General features: G+C 41.1%; 1 protein-coding gene across 1 annotated transcript; it reads right to left on the bottom strand.

Moving 5' to 3' along the window:
* Positions 1-8545: 8545 nt before the first annotated feature.
* LOC134202823 (tubulin beta-3 chain-like) lies at positions 8546-10782 on the bottom strand. Its single transcript, XM_062677810.1, has 2 exons — positions 10541-10782; positions 8546-10476 (listed from the first exon to the last, which is right to left on the bottom strand). The coding sequence occupies exons 1-2, from the start codon at positions 10715-10717 to the stop codon at positions 9523-9525; spliced, it is 1131 nt and encodes a 376-aa protein (XP_062533794.1). The 5' UTR covers positions 10718-10782; the 3' UTR covers positions 8546-9522.
* Positions 10783-20220: the final 9438 nt, after the last annotated feature.

Raw genomic sequence — 20220 nt, 5'->3', positions numbered from 1 at the left:
GCGGTCCTAGGGGCTGCGAAATGGTAAGTTGACATCCGGGAAGGGGCGCCTAACATAGCTCTGGTCCTCACAAATTTCAATACTTCCACGGGTCTTCCGATGACAATTGACCGCCAGCTAACGGTTGCGTACTTAGCTGGTAGTGCAGCCTGGGCACTGTTGTCCTTCTGACATCAGCTAGAGTGAGAGGGTGCGTCCTATGGGGTCTGCCTAGGATGTGGTGGGGTTCGACAGTGGGCTCTGTTGAACTTCTATAAAAAGCTGCATGTGTCCCCAAGCAGCCCCTATCAAAGCGACCGTGTGCCGCTCAAAGCGCACTAGCCTAGTCCTGGTGTTGGGTGGGACTTTAAACAAATTTGACGCGACTGATCGAGCGTCTGTCCACCAAGGAGGTGCGGCTCCAACAGCGTCTGTTCTGGCATCCAGCGGCTGAGTATGAAATGCTATTCCCCGGAAGCTATACCTAAGATGGCAGCCCCATCCCGGTGGATAGGGAACCTTGGGCCAACAACCTACTGTTCCCGAAACATCAATTTGTTCGAGAATCCGATAATGAAAGAATACGGACTGATTTTACGGCGACGACTCTTAGCGCGAAACAACGGACACGAATAGGAACATGGAACGTTTTAACCCTAGCCCAGCAGGGTAAATTGGCACAACTTGCCAATGAGGCACGCCGCATGAAGCTTGAGATCCTGGGACTATGTGAAGTCCATTGGCCAAACTTTGGAGAACACAGAACGCCGTCGGGACAAGTTCTGCTATACTCTGGTTTACGAGGTGAACACGCTCCCCGGCATCGCGAAGTTGGCTTCCTACTGAGCGCTCAGGCACACTCTGCGCTTATGAAGTGGGAACCTATCCAGTTTTCCGCGAGCGGTAATGGCCGCCTGCTTGCCTGCGGGTTAGTCTCTGATTTGACGTCTGTGGAGGTCAACTGCACCCACCGCTCGAGCATTTTGATCAATGTGGTATATAAGAAGGCTTGAATTCACATAATTAGCACCTCGCTATTAACCCTTTTGTTACCGACAGGGTACCCGGGTACCTTTTTCGTTTTCAAGTGAAATTTTTTTAGGGTTCTAAACATCGCAGGAAATTGAAACTCCGTGACATCTTCAAACTCGGCAAAATTAAGGTTTGGGTGGTACTAAAATGAAAATCCAATAAGGGGGGGCTTGGGGAGGGGCTTCTGAATATTTTTACCCCGTAACGTACCGACAGGGTACCCGGGTACCCACGTTTTGATATAACCATAACTTCGTCAGTTGTCAACCGATTTGGACGATTCCGTTTGCTATGGATTAAGAAATTCATCCTCTATCCGATCCATGTCACATAGGACCGATCCGGATTACCTGGTTACCGGAGTTCCGGATTTGCTAGACTATGTCTCAAAAATGGAGAAGTTGATCTTATAGAATCCAAATGATGATTTCTTGTATCCTGAGTTACCAGTTTCGCAGAAAATTCGAGGATTATGACTTCCCAACGTATTAGGACCACGTGATCATATGGACTCGGAACGGACATCCCGGAATAGGTTCCCGTGGGCCCTATAGTGGCCGCAAATTCATTCTTGGCAATATGAGCATTAAAATTCTTGAAATTGTTTCGGGAACATGTTATTCATATAGTTGAAACCATAGGATGGATATAAACCGGAACGGTCATTCTGGAACAGGTTCCCGGAGGGCCCGTAGTGGCCAAAACTCATTTTGAATAAACCCTAGCAATATGGGTATCAAAATTCTTGGAATTGTTCTGGAAACATATTTTCCATGTAGTTAAGACCATAGGATGGATATCAACCGGAACAGTCATTCTGGAATAGGTTCCTCGAGGGTCCGTAGGGGTCAAACACTCATTTAGAATAAACCCTGGCAATATGGGTATCAAAATTTTTGAAATTGTTCCGGGAACATATTTTCCATGTACTTGAGACCATAGATTGGATATGCCCCGGAACGGTCATTGTGGAACAGGTTCCCGGAAGGCCTAAAGTGACCATTAATTCATTTGTTAGAAACCCTGGCAATATGGGTATCAAAATTCTTGGAATTGTTCCGGAAACATGTTTTCCATGTAGTTGAGACCGGAGTGGTCATTTTGGAACAGGTTCCCGGAGGGCCAAAACTCATTTAAAATAAACCCTGGCAATATGGGTATTAAAACTCATGGAATTGTTTCGGAAATATGTTATCCATAAAGTTGAAACCTTAGGATGGATATCAGCCAGAACAGTCATCCTAGAACAAGTTCCCGAAAGGCCTTTAGTGGCCACAAACTCATTTAGAAGACACCCTGGCATCAAAATTCTTGGAATATTTTCGGAAACATGTTTTTCCAAGAAGATGGGACTGATGTTGGGTCATCAGGCTGAATGGCTGTTAGGACAAATGGTTATTGGGTCGAATGAGACATGAGGAGTGAATAGTGAGAAGTGGAAAGTAAAAAGTGAAAAGTGAAATGAGAGAAATGAGAAGAGAGAAGAGAGAAGTGAAAAGTTACACAGTGTTGAACCGATTTTGTCACTCCCCGATTTTATCTACCTCCGACTTTATCACATTTTCGACCCGATTTTATCACGTCCCGCTTTTGTCACGTTTTTGACCCATTTTGTCACCACAAAAAAAATTGAAAATTTTAGTCGTTCTTTTTATTTTTGTAAATTATTCAGCGATAGTTACAGCGCCTGTGGTTCATTATAAATCATTTCTGAGTACCTGTCAAGAATTTTTAAGTCTTTTTGACAAGAAATAACGGAAAAAGAAGATAGCAAGTGTTTCTTCTAAATGAGGGTCCCCTCGGAAACCTGTTTGGTAATGACCGGTCCATTGTCAAATCATCTTATGGCCTAATAACCCAGAAGATCATCCTTCCAAGACAATTTCATGAATTTTTATACTCATCCATTGTCAAACCATCCTATGGTCCAATTACTTATCGGGTCATGCTTTCGATACAATTTCATGAATTTTGATACCCATATTGCCAGGGTTTCTTCAAAACGAGTTTCTGGCCACTTTAGGCCCCACGGGAACCTGTTTCAGGATGACCGGTCCGTTGTCAAACCATCCAATGGTCCAATTACTTATCAGATCATGCTTCCGAAACAATTTCATGAATTTTGATACCCATATTGCCAGGGTTTCTTCAAAATGAGTTTCTGGCCACTTTAGGCCCCACGGGAACCTGTTTCAGGATGACCGGTCCGTTGTCAAACCATCCAATGGTCCAATTACTTATCAGATCATGCTTCCGAAACAATTTCATGAATTTTGATACCCATATTGCCAGGGTTTCTTCAAAATGAGTTTCTGGCCACTTTAGGCCCCACGGGAACCTGTTCCAGGATGACCGGTCCGTTGTCAAACCATCCAATGGTCCAATTACTTATCAGATCATGCTTCCGAAACAATTTCATGAATTTTGATACCCATATTGCCAGGGTTTCTTCAAAATGAGTTTCTGGCCACTTTAGGCCCCACGGGAACCTGTTTCAGGATGACCGGTCCGTTGTCAAACCATCCAATGGTCCAATTACTTATCAGATCATGCTTCCGAAACAATTTCATGAATTTTGATACCCATATTGCCAGGGTTTCTTCAAAATGAGTTTCTGGCCACTTTAGGCCCCACCGGAACCTGTTCCAGGATGACCGGTCCGTTGTCAAACCATCCAATGGTCCAATTACTTATCAGATCATGCTTCCGAAACAATTTCATGAATTTTGATACCCATATTGCCAGGGTTTCTTCAAAATGAGTTTCTGGCCACTTTAGGCCCCACGGGAACCTGTTTCAGGATGACCGGTCCGTTGTCAAACCATCCAATGGTCCAATTACTTATCAGATCATGCTTCCGAAACAATTTCATGAATTTTGATACCCATATTGCCAGGGTTTCTTCAAAATGAGTTTCTGGCCACTTTAGGCCCCACCGGAACCTGTTCCAGGATGACCGGTCCGTTGTCAAACCATCCAATGGTCCAATTACTTATCAGATCATGCTTCCGAAACAATTTCATGAATTTTGATACCCATATTGCCAGGGTTTCTTCAAAATGAGTTTCTGGCCACTTTAGGCCCCACGGGAACCTGTTTCAGGATGACCGGTCCGTTGTCAAACCATCCAATGGTCCAATTACTTATCAGATCATGCTTCCGAAACAATTTCATGAATTTTGATACCCATATTGCCAGGGTTTCTTCAAAACGAGTTTGTGGCCACTTTAGGCCCCACGGGAACCTGTTTCAGGATGACCGGTCCGTTGTCAAACCATCCAATGGTCCAATTACTTATCAGATCATGCTTCCGAAACAATTTCATGAATTTTGATACCCATATTGCCAGGGTTTCTTCAAAATGAGTTTCTGGCCACTTTAGGCCCCACGGGAACCTGTTTCAGGATGACCGGTCCGTTGTCAAACCATCCAATGGTCCAATTACTTATCAGATCATGCTTCCGAAACAATTTCATGAATTTTGATACCCATATTGCCAGGGTTTCTTCAAAATGAGTTTCTGGCCACTTTAGGCCCCACGGGAACCTGTTCCAGGATGACCGGTCCGTTGTCAAATCATCCAATGGTCCAATCACTTATCAGATCATGCTTCCGAAACAATTTCATGAATTTTGATACCCATATTGCCAGGGTTTCTTCAGAATAAGTTTGTGGCCACTTTAGGCCCGACGGGAACCTGTTTCCGGAATAACCATTCCGGGATTAATTCATAAGATGGTCCTGTAACGTAGCTAAGTTATATTCTTTAAATTTCCAACGAAGTTTATTAGTCATAACGCAAGAAATCTTCATTTGGTTGAATATATATCTTCAATTTACACATACTTTGGGACTTGGCCCAGTTAATCCGGAATTCCGGTTACCAGGTAATCCGAATCGGTTCTCTGTAACATGTATCGAATAGCGGGTAAGTTCCTGCATCCGTAGCAACCAAAATCGTCAAAATCGGTGAAAAACTGACAATGTTTTGATCATTTTAAGTCCGCGGGTACCCGGGTACCCTGTCGGTAACGTAAGGGTGTTTTCTTTGTTGGTAACAAAAGGGTTAATGACGTTCTTCATCGAAGTCCCCCAAGTCCAAGACGATTATGTCGGAATAAAAATGTTTAGATAATGATGACGACGATTGTTTCAACGACATCAATGGTAGTGAAAAATCAGATGACGAACTCAATTCGTTCTCATTTGGTAATATCTGAACTTATATTATATTGATTTTCTTAACCAATTGTTGAATTTAATTATATAAATATATAAATAATTATATAAATATATATAGATTATATAAAACCGATTTTGGAGAAACTTTCAAACGAATCCGAAACATTGTTCGAATTCCAGAGGAAGGATGAAAACCGGTTTAGGGAACAACTTCAACTCGTTCATGATGTTCTGAAAACTAGTGAACTGTGAAATCGCTCCATAAGAATAAAAGTACGTACATAATCAAAAATTATCTGGATCTGGTTCAATCGATATTCGACGCTTCCCAGCCTGTTGGGGTGATATCGGAGGCGCTGAAGGGTCGTGACGTAATGTTGTTGACTAGACTTTTTGCTATCTGAACTGAAGAGACAGCAAAACCCTTTAACTTCGAATTTGCACGATGCAATTCTAAAACGAGTAGATGAGCGTCGAGACATTAAGAGATGAGATGGCTTCAAAGTAAAGAAAGGTAATTTTCGAATTCTGCTGGGCTTTCGATCGCTTCCCGTCACCAGCTGATTAAGTTTGTTTAAGTTCCGATCCACATGCAACATTGTTTTTCATTATTTTCAATAATATAATTACAATATAAGATTACAAACAAAAATTGTAAGAAAAGCTTGCAAAATTGTAAGGTTCATATAATATTTATAAAAGAATCTAGCGTTTTCGCATATGCCCAGTTCTTATACAGGTTTTGGTAGGATCTTATACAGAATTGTTTGAAAATCTACCAATCACCGGTTGAGCGAGCGGGTGTTCTCTGATTTTAATTCTGAAGTAACTAATAAGAATTATTTATTGTCGGATTCAAGCATCAACGCCTTAACATTTATTAAACCGTATTACAAGCAGCCCGGTGGCATCCCGATCTCACACAGTAGGTTTGTTTTACAGCCAACATTGCGCGACCGTATCCCACCGACAGTTTTGTATCCTAAAGAGAATCATATGTGATGTTAGTAAACAAAACACATACTATCATGAATTTTACACTGAGATGTTGCAAATATGCAAAAACAAAAAAAAACATGGCTGCAAAAACATGGCGTCGTGCCACCCACCGGATTGCAAGCGAGTAGACAAGGGGCGAGTCGTTAGTAAATTGACCTGATACATATTTTACCATTCTTAAAAATGTAATAAATATATGAAATTGAAATTTGCAAGTATTTTTATTTTTATCCCGGGATAACGCAAAATTTAATCCCGGATCCCGGGATTTTTTTATAGTCCGGGAAACAAGACCCTCTAGTACGCAGTACTTTCCTTTCAAAAACACCAAGTGCGCGTTGGTCGTCCACGAGCATCGTCCAGGTCTCGTGTCCGTAGAGAACTACCGGTTCTAGCGTTTTGTAGATTGTTTGGTACGGCGGCGAACTCTATTCGATCGGAGCGTCTTGCGGAGTCCAAAGTACGTACGATTTCCTGCCATGATGCGTCTCCGAATTTCCCTGCTGGTATCGTTATCGGCGGTCACCAGTGAGCCCAAGTACACGAATTCTTCAACCACCTCGATTTCGTCACCACCGATAGAAACTCGTGGTGGGTAGCTTACATTGACCTCTCTTGAGCATCTTCGTATCATGTACTTCGTCTTCGACGTGTTGATGACTAGTCCAATCCGTTTAGCTTCGCTTTTTAGTCTGATGTAGGCTTCTTCCATCCTCTCAAAGTTCGTAGGCGAAACCAAATAACTGCACGCAAAAAAAAACGTTCCCGAATTCGTGAACCAGCAAAAATACACCGTGATGTAATTCACGGATTCGGGAACACCAGTCACGTTTTCCAGAAAACGCGACTGTATTCCTGAATCCGTGACTGTTGTTCCCGAAAAAATACACCGTGAACTCGTTAGTTCACGAATTCATTAACGCTTTTTTTGCGTGTGGACGGACTTCGTGAAAATCGTACCACTCGTGTCGATCCCTGCCCTTCGTAATACCCCTTTCAAAGCGATGTTGAATAGCAGACACGAAAGACCATCACCTTGCCGTAACCCTCTGCGCGTTTTGAAGGGACTCGAGAATGCCCCTGAAACTCGAACTACGCACATCACCCGATGCATCGTCGCCTTGATCAACCGTATCAGTTTATCCGAAAATCCGTTTTCGTGCATAAGTTGCCATAGCTGATCCCGAGCGATTGTATCATATGCGGCTTAGAAGTCGATAAATAGATGATGTGTGGACACGTTGTATTCGCGGCCTTTTCGTACGGCGAACACCTGGTCTGTTGTAAGGCGTTCGCCCACAAATCCCGCCTGGTACTGCCTCACGAACTTTCTTGCAATTGTTGTTAGTCGGTGGGATAAGATTTGGGAGAGTACCTTGTAGGCGAAGTTCAGCAATGTGATTGCGCGGTAGTTGCTACAATCCAGCTTATCGCCCTTTTTGTAGATGGGACACACGACACCTTCCATCCACTCCTGCGGCAAAACTTCCTCCTCCCAAATCTTGGTAATGACCCAGTGCAGCGCTCTAGCCAGTGCCTCACCACCGTGTTTAAACAGCTCTCCTGGTAGTTGGTCAACTCCAGGGGCTTTGTTGTTTTTCAGCCGGCAGATCTCCTCCTGGATTTACTGGAGATTCGGAGCCGGAAGTCGGTATGTCCTGCGAGCGTGCTCCTAGGTTCGTTCCCATACCGGCACCGTTGTCTGCCACATCGCCATTCAGGTGTTCTTCGTAGTACTGCCGCCACCTTTGGATCACCTCACGCTCGTTTGTAAGAAGGCTCCCGTTTATGTCCTTACATATATCGGGCTGTGGCACGTGGCCCTTACGTGAACGGTTCAACTTCTCATAGAACTTTTATGCGTTATTAGCGCGGTACAGTTGCTCCGTCTCTTCACGGTCTCGATCTTCATGCTGCCGCTTTTTCCTCCGAAAAATCGAGTTTTGTCTGTTCATCGCCCGTCCGTTGGGAGTGCCACTTCCAGCTGCTGCGCGTAGTCTTGGGCTAGTTACCGTCTTGTAGCCGCCCAATGTTTGACCGATGAATGCTTGTATAAGATAATTAACAAATAAGATTAGTTAAAAAAATAACTACAACAGCAACAGCACCGACACGTCCATCAATAAAAAAAATCCAATAAATCACCCACTCTACATACAATTAAAATACTTTTATCAATAAATCCAATTAATACTAAATAATAATCTTCAGAATTGCGAAACAACTTAAGGGCCCCTTGTTATTGTATAGTTTACTGTGAGGTAAAAACCACCAGACGCCACATTCGGAAATGAAGGGTGGTGAACAGTGATGAACTCTTCTGTGGGTTGTCGTCGTATTGAAATCAAACTCATTGTTACAAATAAATACAAAATATGTTTTATTGTTTCGCATCAACACTTTTAAACTGTCACAGATTGTCGTCGGCTTGAATCGATGTATGCGTAACGTGACTGCTATTGGTCTGTGGGTCAATGTCTACTCAAAGCATTCCGGTCAAAATAAAACTGACAATTCCTGTATTTTCAATTCTAAGATAACTGGTGATTCTAAATATCCAAACTAATAAATATCTGATAGTGGCAGATCAAAGATATAAGAACGACAATATTCATAATAGTGATTGTTCCTGGTTAGAGAGAACGAGTTATAACTACAAAAGACTGGTTGACATGTGACGATTTTCACCAAACTTTCTTTTCACAAAAAAAAAATCTTTGGATATATTGCTAAAATGAATGATGCACGAAAATCGTCCAGCAAGAAGCGAAAAGATCCACAAACAACGTTCGATTGGCAGCATTACTGTTTATCCACTCTCTCTCTCTCTCAAATTTACCATTAGGAGTTGGCTAACGCTTTCTCTCCAACCAGCCAGTTTGACATGAAAGTCTTTACTGCTCAGTGACGCGAGTTATTTCCTTTGCTTAGAAATATTGCCTGAATCTAGACTTTCATGGTCGAGTTTCGCTGCGTTTGTCGGCCGTGTGGTGAGAAAGTTATAGGCCTGCTCTTACAATTTCAACACTATCTCACACTCTCACTCTCTTACTTATACAACATTAGTTTGATTGTTGACTTTTCTATGTGTTTTTTATGTTTATAAATTTGCCAAAAAAATGCGGTTGTGGTAATTTCGAACACAGTATCGGGTCCAACTATATTGTCAATTAGTAAGTATGCTGAGATCCGAGATTAGATGAGTTGTTAGAATTTTCGTTAGGACTATTTCTTCGGTTTGTGTACACATAAAATCGATTTATCTAACTAAAAGTAATAAATAGTAAAAATGCTTCTTGACAACCGTTGGATGCCTCCTGGGCGGTTGGTTTAGACGCACTCGCCTTCCATTTCATCAGCGCATTCTTCCTGTTCGAACTCATCATCAGCCGTCGCTTCCTGGTACTGCTGATACTCGGATACCAGATCGTTCATATTGCTCTCAGCTTCGGTGAATTCCATTTCGTCCATACCCTCGCCCGTGTACCAATGCAAGAAAGCCTTACGGCGGAACATGGCGGAGAACTGTTCGGAGATGCGCTTGAACAGTTCCTGGATGGCAGTGGTGTTACCAATGAAGGTCGACGACATTTTCAGACCCTTTGGTGGAATATCACAGACGGCAGTTTTGACGTTGTTCGGAATCCATTCAACGAAGTAACTGCTGTTTTTGTTCTGAACGGCCAGCATCTGCTCGTCGACTTCCTTCATCGACATGCGACCACGGAAGACAGCAGCTACCGTCAAATAACGTCCATGTCGTGGATCGCAGGCAGCCATCATGTTCTTGGCATCGAACATCTGTTGGGTCAGTTCTGGGACAGTAAGGGCCCGATATTGCTGAGATCCACGCGAAGTCAGTGGCGCAAAGCCAGGCATGAAGAAATGCAAACGTGGGAACGGCACCATGTTAACGGCCAACTTTCGCAGATCTGCGTTCAGTTGACCCGGGAAACGAAGGCAGGTGGTAACTCCGGACATGGTCAGCGAGACGAGGTGATTCAGATCGCCGTAGCTGGGATTTGGCACCTTCAGAGTACGGAAGCAAATGTCGTACAGCGCTTCGTTGTCAATGCAGTAGGTTTCATCGGTGTTTTCCACCAGTTGATGAATGGACAGAGTGGCGTTGTACGGTTCGACCACCGTGTCGGAAACCTTTGGCGATGGGACTACGGAGTATGTGTTCATGATTCGGTCGGGATATTCTTCGCGGATCTTAGAGATCAGCAGCGTTCCCATGCCAGATCCGGTACCGCCTCCCAGCGAGTGGGTCAATTGGAATCCCTACAAAATGAGAACAATTAGTCACCAAATTTGATTATCTAGTTAATGTTTATTCTTGTCTCACCTGTAGGCAATCGCAGTTCTCGCACTCCTTACGCACCACATCCAGCACGGCGTCCACCAGTTCGGCACCTTCGGTGTAGTGTCCCTTGGCCCAGTTGTTGCCGGCACCAGACTGCCCAAACACGAAGTTATCCGGGCGGAACAGTTTACCGTAGGCTCCGGAGCGAACGGCTTCCATGGTTCCCGGTTCCAGATCGAGCAGGATTGCACGTGGCACGTACTTGCCACCCGACGAACGGGATACCGCTGCAAAAGTGGATTGAAAAGCGTATTTGAAATATCGTTCGGTACTGCACAAACAGGAGTAGTCTCAGAAAATGGAAGAAATTAGCCTCTATCATAAACAAAATAAATGCAGCAATTCTTCGAAAAAAAACACAGATTAATCAACCTAGCGGTGATGGCGCTTTTTTGTTCGTTCAAAAGGTTTAGAGAAATCTAAAATAGCACCTATATGTGGATTGGTCTTATTTTTCATATTTGTTTATAGGCATAACAAGATTTCTAGCCAAACGCAACTTGTTGCAAACAAATCGAATGAGCATAAGTGAAAAAAAAATGGCGGCGGTCGGGACGGCCTAGTGTAAACCCGTGAAATCCGTGGAGTCGAGGTCTACCCAGACTGAGACCCAAGGATTCGCGTACTCGGGCAATGTCGAATCGGCCGAAGGCGTGCCAGCGAAGACTGTGGTACCAAAGTCTACCCAGACTGAGGCTCAAGTATTTGCGGGTACGTCGGGGGTGACTGCTCCAACGGAGCAGACACAAAAACGGAGGCCGACGGAGATCCTTAGTAGCTTAGTTGGTTAAAGCACCAGTCTAGCGTGTACTGTAGGGTCGTGGGTTCGAGTCCTATCGAAGGGAAAGTAGTTACCTCCAATACATTTTTCAAATCATTATCTTCCACATATTGTACATAATCACATATGAGTCTTCATAACATTGTAAATATACTATTCTTAAAATAAGTGGCGCTTTCAATTTCATGGTGAGAGCTATAGGTAAACAATAAGACTCTATACCACGCGCCGGCAAAATAATGTAGTTCAGTGCAATAAATTGAAATCAATTATAAGATCAATATCGCAAATATCCACTTATTCTGTAGTAAGGGTATGCGATAACACACTTTTCTCAACGAAACGAAACGAAACGAAATTTAAAATGTCTATGTTGATTCGGATCGAAACGAAACGAAAAATAGATTTCTTTCAAGACTTCGAAACGATACGAAATCAAGGTTCATTTAATTCGAAATTTTTCGAAACGAAACGAAATTTTGATTTTCTTTCCGCGGAATTTTTATTGAATTGGTTTTACATTATGTACCACTTTTTCGAAGTTGAATAACTGTTTTGCGACCAAAAGAGTTATAATAACTGAAGAGGCAATCTCTGATAAATCGTCACATTCTCGCCGCATATACCATTGGCGATTAGGCAATACCCCAACATTTGTGCCGCTTTCAAAGGAATTCATCGTGGAGCGTGTGCTCCCGAATCTGATCAATTTTATATCAGTTTTATATCAGTAAGTGTGTGTTTCCATTCTATCTCCCACTGTCCGGCAGTGCTTTTATGAAAACATTTTTAGTCCTGGAGATAGAAGGTGATAGCTCTACTGTGCATCCAAAAACCCTATAACGAGAAGCTACAAACAACAACTTGGGGTAATTTTCGGTACTGTAAGCCCCGCATAAATACACTCAGATATCAAATGGATACATGCAATGTATTTACACTTCCAACTGCATCGTAATATATTATTCTTGAAACGATTGCACTCCAACCCCGTTCCAATTCTTCAAAATGCAGTGCACGTGCCTGACTTGTGGTACAGCACCATTCGCTAGAGTCTGTAGGGAAACATCCTTCAAATCTTGGATTGTCATGAATCTCTTGAGCGGATACTTTTCCGAACACCTTGTCACATTTACAAAATTAAGTTTTCTGTAAAATATTTGGAGCGACATATGAGCATGAAATTTAAAATTCGACAATTTTATGGTTCGGTATTGAACTTAATCTGTAGTTTAAAAAAACACTTTAATAAAGATTTAAAAAAAATTATGGTTAATAATAACAGTGAGAATTTACGTTAAAGCATTTGATTATGATTATGTATTTAGAGATGAGAGGAAATTTATAAAATCACATTTAAATAACAGACCCCTAGTTGTAAATTTTTTTTCTTGAGGCTTTGGTATTTTTTTTTTTTTGAAAATTTCCTTCAGTTTGGATGAATTTCTTGTTAATATTTGCAAAAAATCTTATTGTAAATGTAATTACGATAAATGTTTTAGGGGCTATTAAAATACTACCTCATTTGGATTTTATTATAATAACCGTGCAGAAGATATGGTGTTATTTTTATTTAGAGACTTCTATTTTCAAATAAATAATAATCAATAAAAAAACGCATGGTAGCTGTACAAACACGTTCAAGTCAACGAGAAGTTTCGCTTCCGGTAATGGAATGAGCTTCTTTACAATAATTAAAATTTACACTCATTTGTGAAAAGGGATCTTTTCTTTTACTAAATAGTATTTTTTCTAATTTTGCTAGAAACTATTTTTATTATAATGCGATCATCTTTCTAGCAAGCATATATAAGAAATAGAAATAAAGAATTATACGGAAAAATGCTCGATGGCGTTATACTAGGGAGAGAATTATTTTCCGAAAACAAAAAAACGAAAACAAAAATAATAACTTTAAAATATTTACAGGTTTAGATATAATAGTTTATACTAAGTAGATGTATAAGGAATAAATAAATGCAAATTATACTCATTCCTGATCCTAAAGCAAGAGAGAATTCCTATTCCTAAGGCAAGCTGCTGTAAAGCACCGTCAAGCCAAAATCCATAATCCACTGATAAATAATTCGTAACAGGCAATCCAATGTACCATTCCTCAAAAGCACATCAGTTTTATATCAGTAAGTATATAAAAAAAGAAATTGTGGGATTTCTCATATACGGATTCAAATTTCGTTTTAAACCTTAGTTCACTTAAGTATGATATTATGTAATTTTACTGAAGCATACTTCATATTGTTTTGTCAGCGTGGTTTTATAGTATTGGCAAAGTCAAAATTAGAAAATGAATGCTTAGATTTATTTTTTATTTAGTGGGATACTCAATTATGTATCCACATCTGCCAGGCGTATACGCAGATAGAGAATTGATATTACTAGACTAACATTTGAAAAGGGCATATCAGCCAAAATGTATTCCTTCTTATTCTTCGTCTGCATATATAGCATACAGGCTTCGGAATTCTCACTCATATGAATAAAAATCTGCGATTAATCCATTAAGCGGAGTATGATTTTTCATGGTCCCCCTGTGAGGAAGTATTCTCACACAACATTTTTATCCGGATAGAATGGAGGGTGATAAATTCGTGAGCGCCGGATCGCCGGATAATTTAATTTTAATCCACAAATTTTCCTTCTCGTCGCCTCATCAGATAAATTTTACAAGCATATTTACAAAAATTTAGGACCGCCACGGGATTCGAACCCAAAACAATTTTAAAATGTTTAGAACAACCACTAAAACCACACCTCCACATGAATTGATTGAAAGCGATGGGAAAAACTGCTGTATTGAACCTTCTGCTTATCGTGGCGCATCATCAGATTCAAACAACTTGGAGAGGCAAAGTAAGCTGCATTTGATTTTCGCGAAGCATGGGAAGGAGGATAACAATTTTTCGCACCATCGCTTGTGCCGGAGTTTATCGCACTGTAATTTATCCGGATAAAATGCATGGTGGAGTGATCAGTTGTCGCGTGAGTGAGTGAGAAATCCGAACCCTGATAGCATACATTTGCTCACTAGAAGAATCCTGCACCTTTCTAAAATGCACGAAGATATGTATTTCAGATTTAATTTCACAGACCCATAGTACAATCAGCTCGACAAACTGAGCTATTGCCTGTGTGTCCTTGGCATATGAGAACAGCTGTTCAGTATGAGCTGAAAGCAATCTTAAGTAAAGAACTTTCAGCAATTTTAATGATTTTCAACCCGTTCTGGATTTTTTGTAAATTCCATGCGCAGATCTAGAAATGTCCACAAATCTGCAATGTTCCTTACATCTTGTGCAAATAGCTTAGCTTGATTGACTGTACACATCGTAGTTGCTAATCATGATTGGCCGAGAAACGGCAAATATGCACAGCTCATCACTTAAATAATATTCTTGGGATACAAAAGTTATCCTTATTGTATACTTGCTTCGGAGTTTCCAACTCATGATCAATATATATTGTGCAAATAGTAAAAAATATCACAAAATTTTAATTTGAATCCTGGAGACACTGAAGACGTTTTATAGAAGAAAACTACATGCGAATTTGTCGACTAAGAATGGGGTTATGTAGTAAGCGTTAGGAATATTGTAAAACTTAAACTTTACGATTTTGATCAGCGGCGCAGCCAAAATTTTTGATAATATAAAATATGGTTTAAGTTTAAATTTGTTCCGAAATTCCGCGGAATTCCGTAAAATTTCGTTAGAAGCTAGTTTTTTCTAGCGAAATTTTTGTAAATTTACGAAACGAAACGAAATCAAGAAATCAGATTTCGTCATGCTCAAATTCCGCGAAATTCCGCGGAATTTCATTTCGAACCACCTGAAACGAAATTTTTCGAAATACCGCATATACTTATTCTGTAGATTTTTCACCCTGATATATTTCTAATTTTAATAATTTATCAAGAGAAGTATTCTACACGACGAAAATATTATCTAATTATGGATTTCAGTGATAAATTTCACTGAATTGAAAATGCTTCTTCTTTTCCAATATGGCCATCATGAATTCCGATCAGAAAAATGTTGCTCTTATTTTACACCTTTATAAACTCTTTACAATGCAAATATCTTATTGCGGTTTTTCTTTTGACCACATTACGACCAAAAATTGTGGCTTTTATCAGCCTTGAAAATATGACTTATTGCGCTCTTCATTACAACCGTAGAGCAGCTCATAAAATCAAATGGCATTTGACGTTTGAAGCTTTTTCAGAAAATTTATGAGAGGTTTATTGATAGTAATAAGAGTTCCAATAAAACTGAGCAACTAGCCATGGTGATTGCTATCATAAATCCGCTATAAGAATTAAATAAATCCAACAAGCTTGGGAATTGTTACTTGGATATTTTCCTACACACATTCTGCATCTTCTTCTTGTTTTCCTTTTTATTGGCATTACATCCCCCACTGGGACATTGATGCCTCGCAGCTTAGTGTTCTTTCAGCACTTCCACAGTTATTAACTTCGAGGTTTCGAAGCCAAGGTACAATTTTTCGGATATCATGAGGCTAAAACGATGAAATTTGCTTAGCGCGGCACCGGGAATCGAACCCAGCCACCCTCAGCATGGTCTTGCTTTGTGGCCGCGCGTCTCACCACTAGGCTAAATAGGATTCCTCATTCTATATCTAATAGATTATCTATATTCGTAGAAATATACTTCTAGGGTACAAGCACTGTATTTCGCCACCCAAAACGCACGTTTGTCACACAAGTTGTCGCAAAATGCAAACCATTCTAAATATTCTGTAAATTTCGGAATTATGAGATAAAACAAATTATTTTTTAGTAGTTCTTGACGATAAATTATTCCTATTTCATAGAAACATGCCTTTTAAGTTGCGTGTCTAGTTTTTGCAGCCCCCGTGATCGATCTAATATTGGCCACCCGTTGTTGCTCTGTTGAAACGAACGTTTCTAACAGATATTGAATCCATTAATGTCCGGAGCTTAGGCAACGCTAAGAATGTATGACGCATTTTTGCAGCGGTGGCGAAAATTAATACATATTTAGTTCTCGAAATAATCAAAGGAATTTTGCCAGTGGCTATAATTAAAATCACCAAATTTGCTGTGTTATATTTCACCACCATTTATTTAACTAATTTAGAAAAAAAACATGAACCATTTTATATCAAAACATTAATAATCAAATTGTATTAATAGTACACGTATATTGTCCTTAGTTTGAGATTTGATCAGTTTTCCGGCATTTGTTTATTTTTCCCTGTTAATCAATCGGACAAAAATATCTTGGCGAATATTAGACTACTTTTTTCAATTGCATTTTTCATCAGAAATCAATGATTTATAATAAGTTTATAGTATGGATGCTCACTGAGCCTGTATGATTGTTAAATATAAAGAGGTAAAATATTGCACTAAATCATTATAAAACCTATTTGTTTTATCATGGTGGCGAACTATAGTACATCTACCCTATATAGATTAGATAAGAATAATTTTGATTGCCATTGTTACCCATTCCAAATTAAACCGAGTTGATTCATGGCGATTCACTATAAACATGTATTTCCAAATTGTGATGAAGTCAAGCTAACTTTTCAAAGTTGTTTCAAAGTTTGTAATTTCGACCATGAGCATTGATCATCCAGGTAAAATAGACTACTTTTACTACATGATTTGTTGGAAAAGATAATGATTATCATTTTTCTACAGGAATTATTTGTGATGTCTGTGAATGTAGCAACCTTATTGGCATGCGCTTTGTTTGTTTAGTGTGTTATGATTACGACTTATGCGGAAATTGTCACGATGGCCGGAAGTTCAATAAGGAGCATGCACCATATCATCCCATGCAGGCACTGTTTCCAAAGAGCGATGTTTCCGAAAGTGTAGACGGGATCAACAGAAACGAGATTCGCATTCTCTGCTGTCCCTACTGTGGCGATAAGGATTTTTCAAGCGTCAATCTTATTGCGCACTGTGAACGGTACCATAGCGAAGGAAGATTTGTAGTGCGATGCCCGATATGTCTCGTATCAGGTAAAGTATGCTTACCCATGGCTTATGTTTTAGGAACCATGCCAGAGCATGCATCTGTTATGCATAGAGAATGTTATACTCGAGCGGACACAGAGGCACAATCCTCCCGTTACATCGAATGTGCCATATGCGTCGAAAACATTGCAGCTACAGATGACACAACTCATTTGGCTTGTTTTCATAAGTTTCATACGGAATGCGTGACTGGGTGGATTCGAAAAAATCCCATATGCCCAATATGCAGATCCCCAGTAAATGAATTTCACTTAACGTAAAACGGGGCGAAAAGAAACACTTTGCACAATAAGCATATTAAATCAATAAAGTTTGTCTAAAGTGTGGGTTCCTTTTTTTCGTTATAGGCATTATATTATTTAAAAAAAATGTACTGTATATTTTTTATTTAAATCAAACTGGTAATTTTGCTGAGCCTTAACCAATAAAACATTTTTAATAAAAATAATGAAAAGGCAAAACCGAATGCTGATTTTTATTTAATGTTAAACGGAGAATATCTTGATTTCTAATTGAATCGAAGCAGTTTCAACTGACGGACGTAGACAAAACTTTTTAACAGCGATGACAATTTCAATGATTTTAAAAATCACTTGTTATGAGACGAGTTTGTACCTTCCCATATATTCCACCACTTGATTGTACCTTGACAGATACGTATTTCGACCTCAACACTATTTATATTCTGCGAACATTTTCTTCAAGTCGAGTCACGTACGAGACACTTTTTAGGGGCAGCAGGGAGTATGTCCAAAGGCTTGACGATCCCTCCCCAGGCCATCTGCGATTGGGGTTTTACAGTGGGCCCTGTTAAACCTCTATAAAAAGCTACATGTATCCGCAAGTAGGCTCCACCAAAGCGACCGTGTGCCGCTCAAAGCACACAAGCCCAAGTCCTGGTGTTAGGTGGAACGCTAAACAGCCCTGACACGAAGGCCCTCCGACGAGACAGGAGGTTTGCGCAGGCCCAATAAGCCGCCTTTAAAAACAACCATTACGGACGACATAGAAGATAATACGACATGATACAATCGGCAACGACCTAGGCGACGAATAAGGGATCACGATTGGTAGCTTGGAACATGGAACTGCAAGTCGCTAGGCTTCGCAGGTTACGACAGGATAATCTACGATGAATTACATCCCCGCAACTTCGACATCGTAGTGCTGCAGGAAATCTGCAGGACAGGACAGAAAGTGTGGAAAAGTGGGCATCAAGCGGCTACCTTCTACCAAAGTTGTAGCACCACCAACGAGCTGGGAACCGGCTCCATAGTGCTGGGTAAGATGCGCCATCGTGTGATTGGGTGGCAGCCAATCAACGCAAGGATGTGCAAGCTGAGGATTAAAGGCCGTTTCTTCAACTATAGCATCATCAACGTGCACTGGCCACACGAAGGGAGACCCGACGACGAGAGAGAAGCGTTCTATGCGCAGCTGGAGCAGACATACGATGGATGCCCACTGCGGGACGTCAAAATCGTCATCGGCGACACGAACGCTCAGGTAGGAAGGGAGGTCATCGGACCGGATAGTCTGCATACCGTATCGAACGACAACGGCCAACGATGCATAAGAATATCCACAAGGCCACATGGAAATCACCTAATCAAGTAACGGAAAACCAAATCGACCACGTTCTAATCGACGGTAAATTCTTCTTCGACATCACGAACGTACGCATTTACCACAGTGCGAATATTGAATCCGACCTCTACCTCGTTGCAGTATGCCTGCGCTCAAAACTCTCGACGGCGATCAACACGCGTCGGAGTTGTCCGCCGCGGCTAAACATTGGGCGGCTACAAGACGGTAGACTAGCCCAAGACTACGCGCAGCAGCTGGAAGTGGCACTCCCAACGGAAGAGCAGCTAGGCGCAGCATCTCTTGAAGATGGCTGGAGAGATATTCGATCCGCCATTGGAAGCACCGCAACCGCTGCACTAGGCACGGTGGCTCCGGATCAGAGAAACGACTGGTATGACGATGAATGTTAGCAGTTTGGTTGTTGCAACACCGCACAAGGGCGAACGAGGTACGATACAAACGGGCGCGGAACAGACAAAACTCGATTTTCCGGAGGAAAAAGCGCCAGCAGGAAGATCGTGACCGTGAAGAGACGGAGGAACTGTACCGCGCTAATAACACACGAAAGTTCTATGAGAAGTTGTAAGAACATAAACGGGACCCTTCTTACAAACGAGCGTAAGGTGATCCAAAGGTGGCGGCAGCACAAGGAAGAGCACCTGAATGGCGATATGACAGACAACGGTGGCGGTATGGTAATTAACCTAGTAGCAAACAACAAAGCCTCTGGAGTTGGCCAACTACCAGGAGAGCTGATCAAACACGGTGGTGAGGCACTGGCTAGAGGGCTGCACTAGGTGATTACCAAGGTTTGGGAAGATGAGGTTCTGCCGCAGTAGAGTACACCGAAAACAACGATTCTGTTGATGTTTCAGGGTGGAACTTGTTGGAACTTTTTTCAGAGCTCCAAATTACTTTAAGCTCAACAATGTCCATAGATTAATATTTCAACGAAGGTAACATTTCTGTTTCTAGCATACAAGGTCTAACTTAACTGAGTTTTGTTTCCAATACAATAATTTTTGCCTAATATAAGATATTTAATTTACGAATGTTGGTTTTATACAATAGAAAATCCGTAGGGACATTTTTATGAACCTTGTTATTTTAGGGGAAATTTCTGATTGATTTATGTCCAAACATCCATATAAATTTTTAAGCATTTCGTGATAGATGTGACTTCCAGAGAAAGTGAATGTTTGTGTCTTGTCTAGTCGTGTTTCGGCCGTGGCCTGTCGTCGA

Source organism: Armigeres subalbatus, unplaced genomic scaffold (genome assembly GCF_024139115.2).
Source record: "Armigeres subalbatus isolate Guangzhou_Male unplaced genomic scaffold, GZ_Asu_2 Contig1443, whole genome shotgun sequence".
Lineage (NCBI taxonomy): Eukaryota > Metazoa > Arthropoda > Insecta > Diptera > Culicidae > Armigeres > Armigeres subalbatus.
Note: the sequence above shows the minus strand (reverse complement) of the source record. Positions and strands in the feature narration are given on the sequence as shown.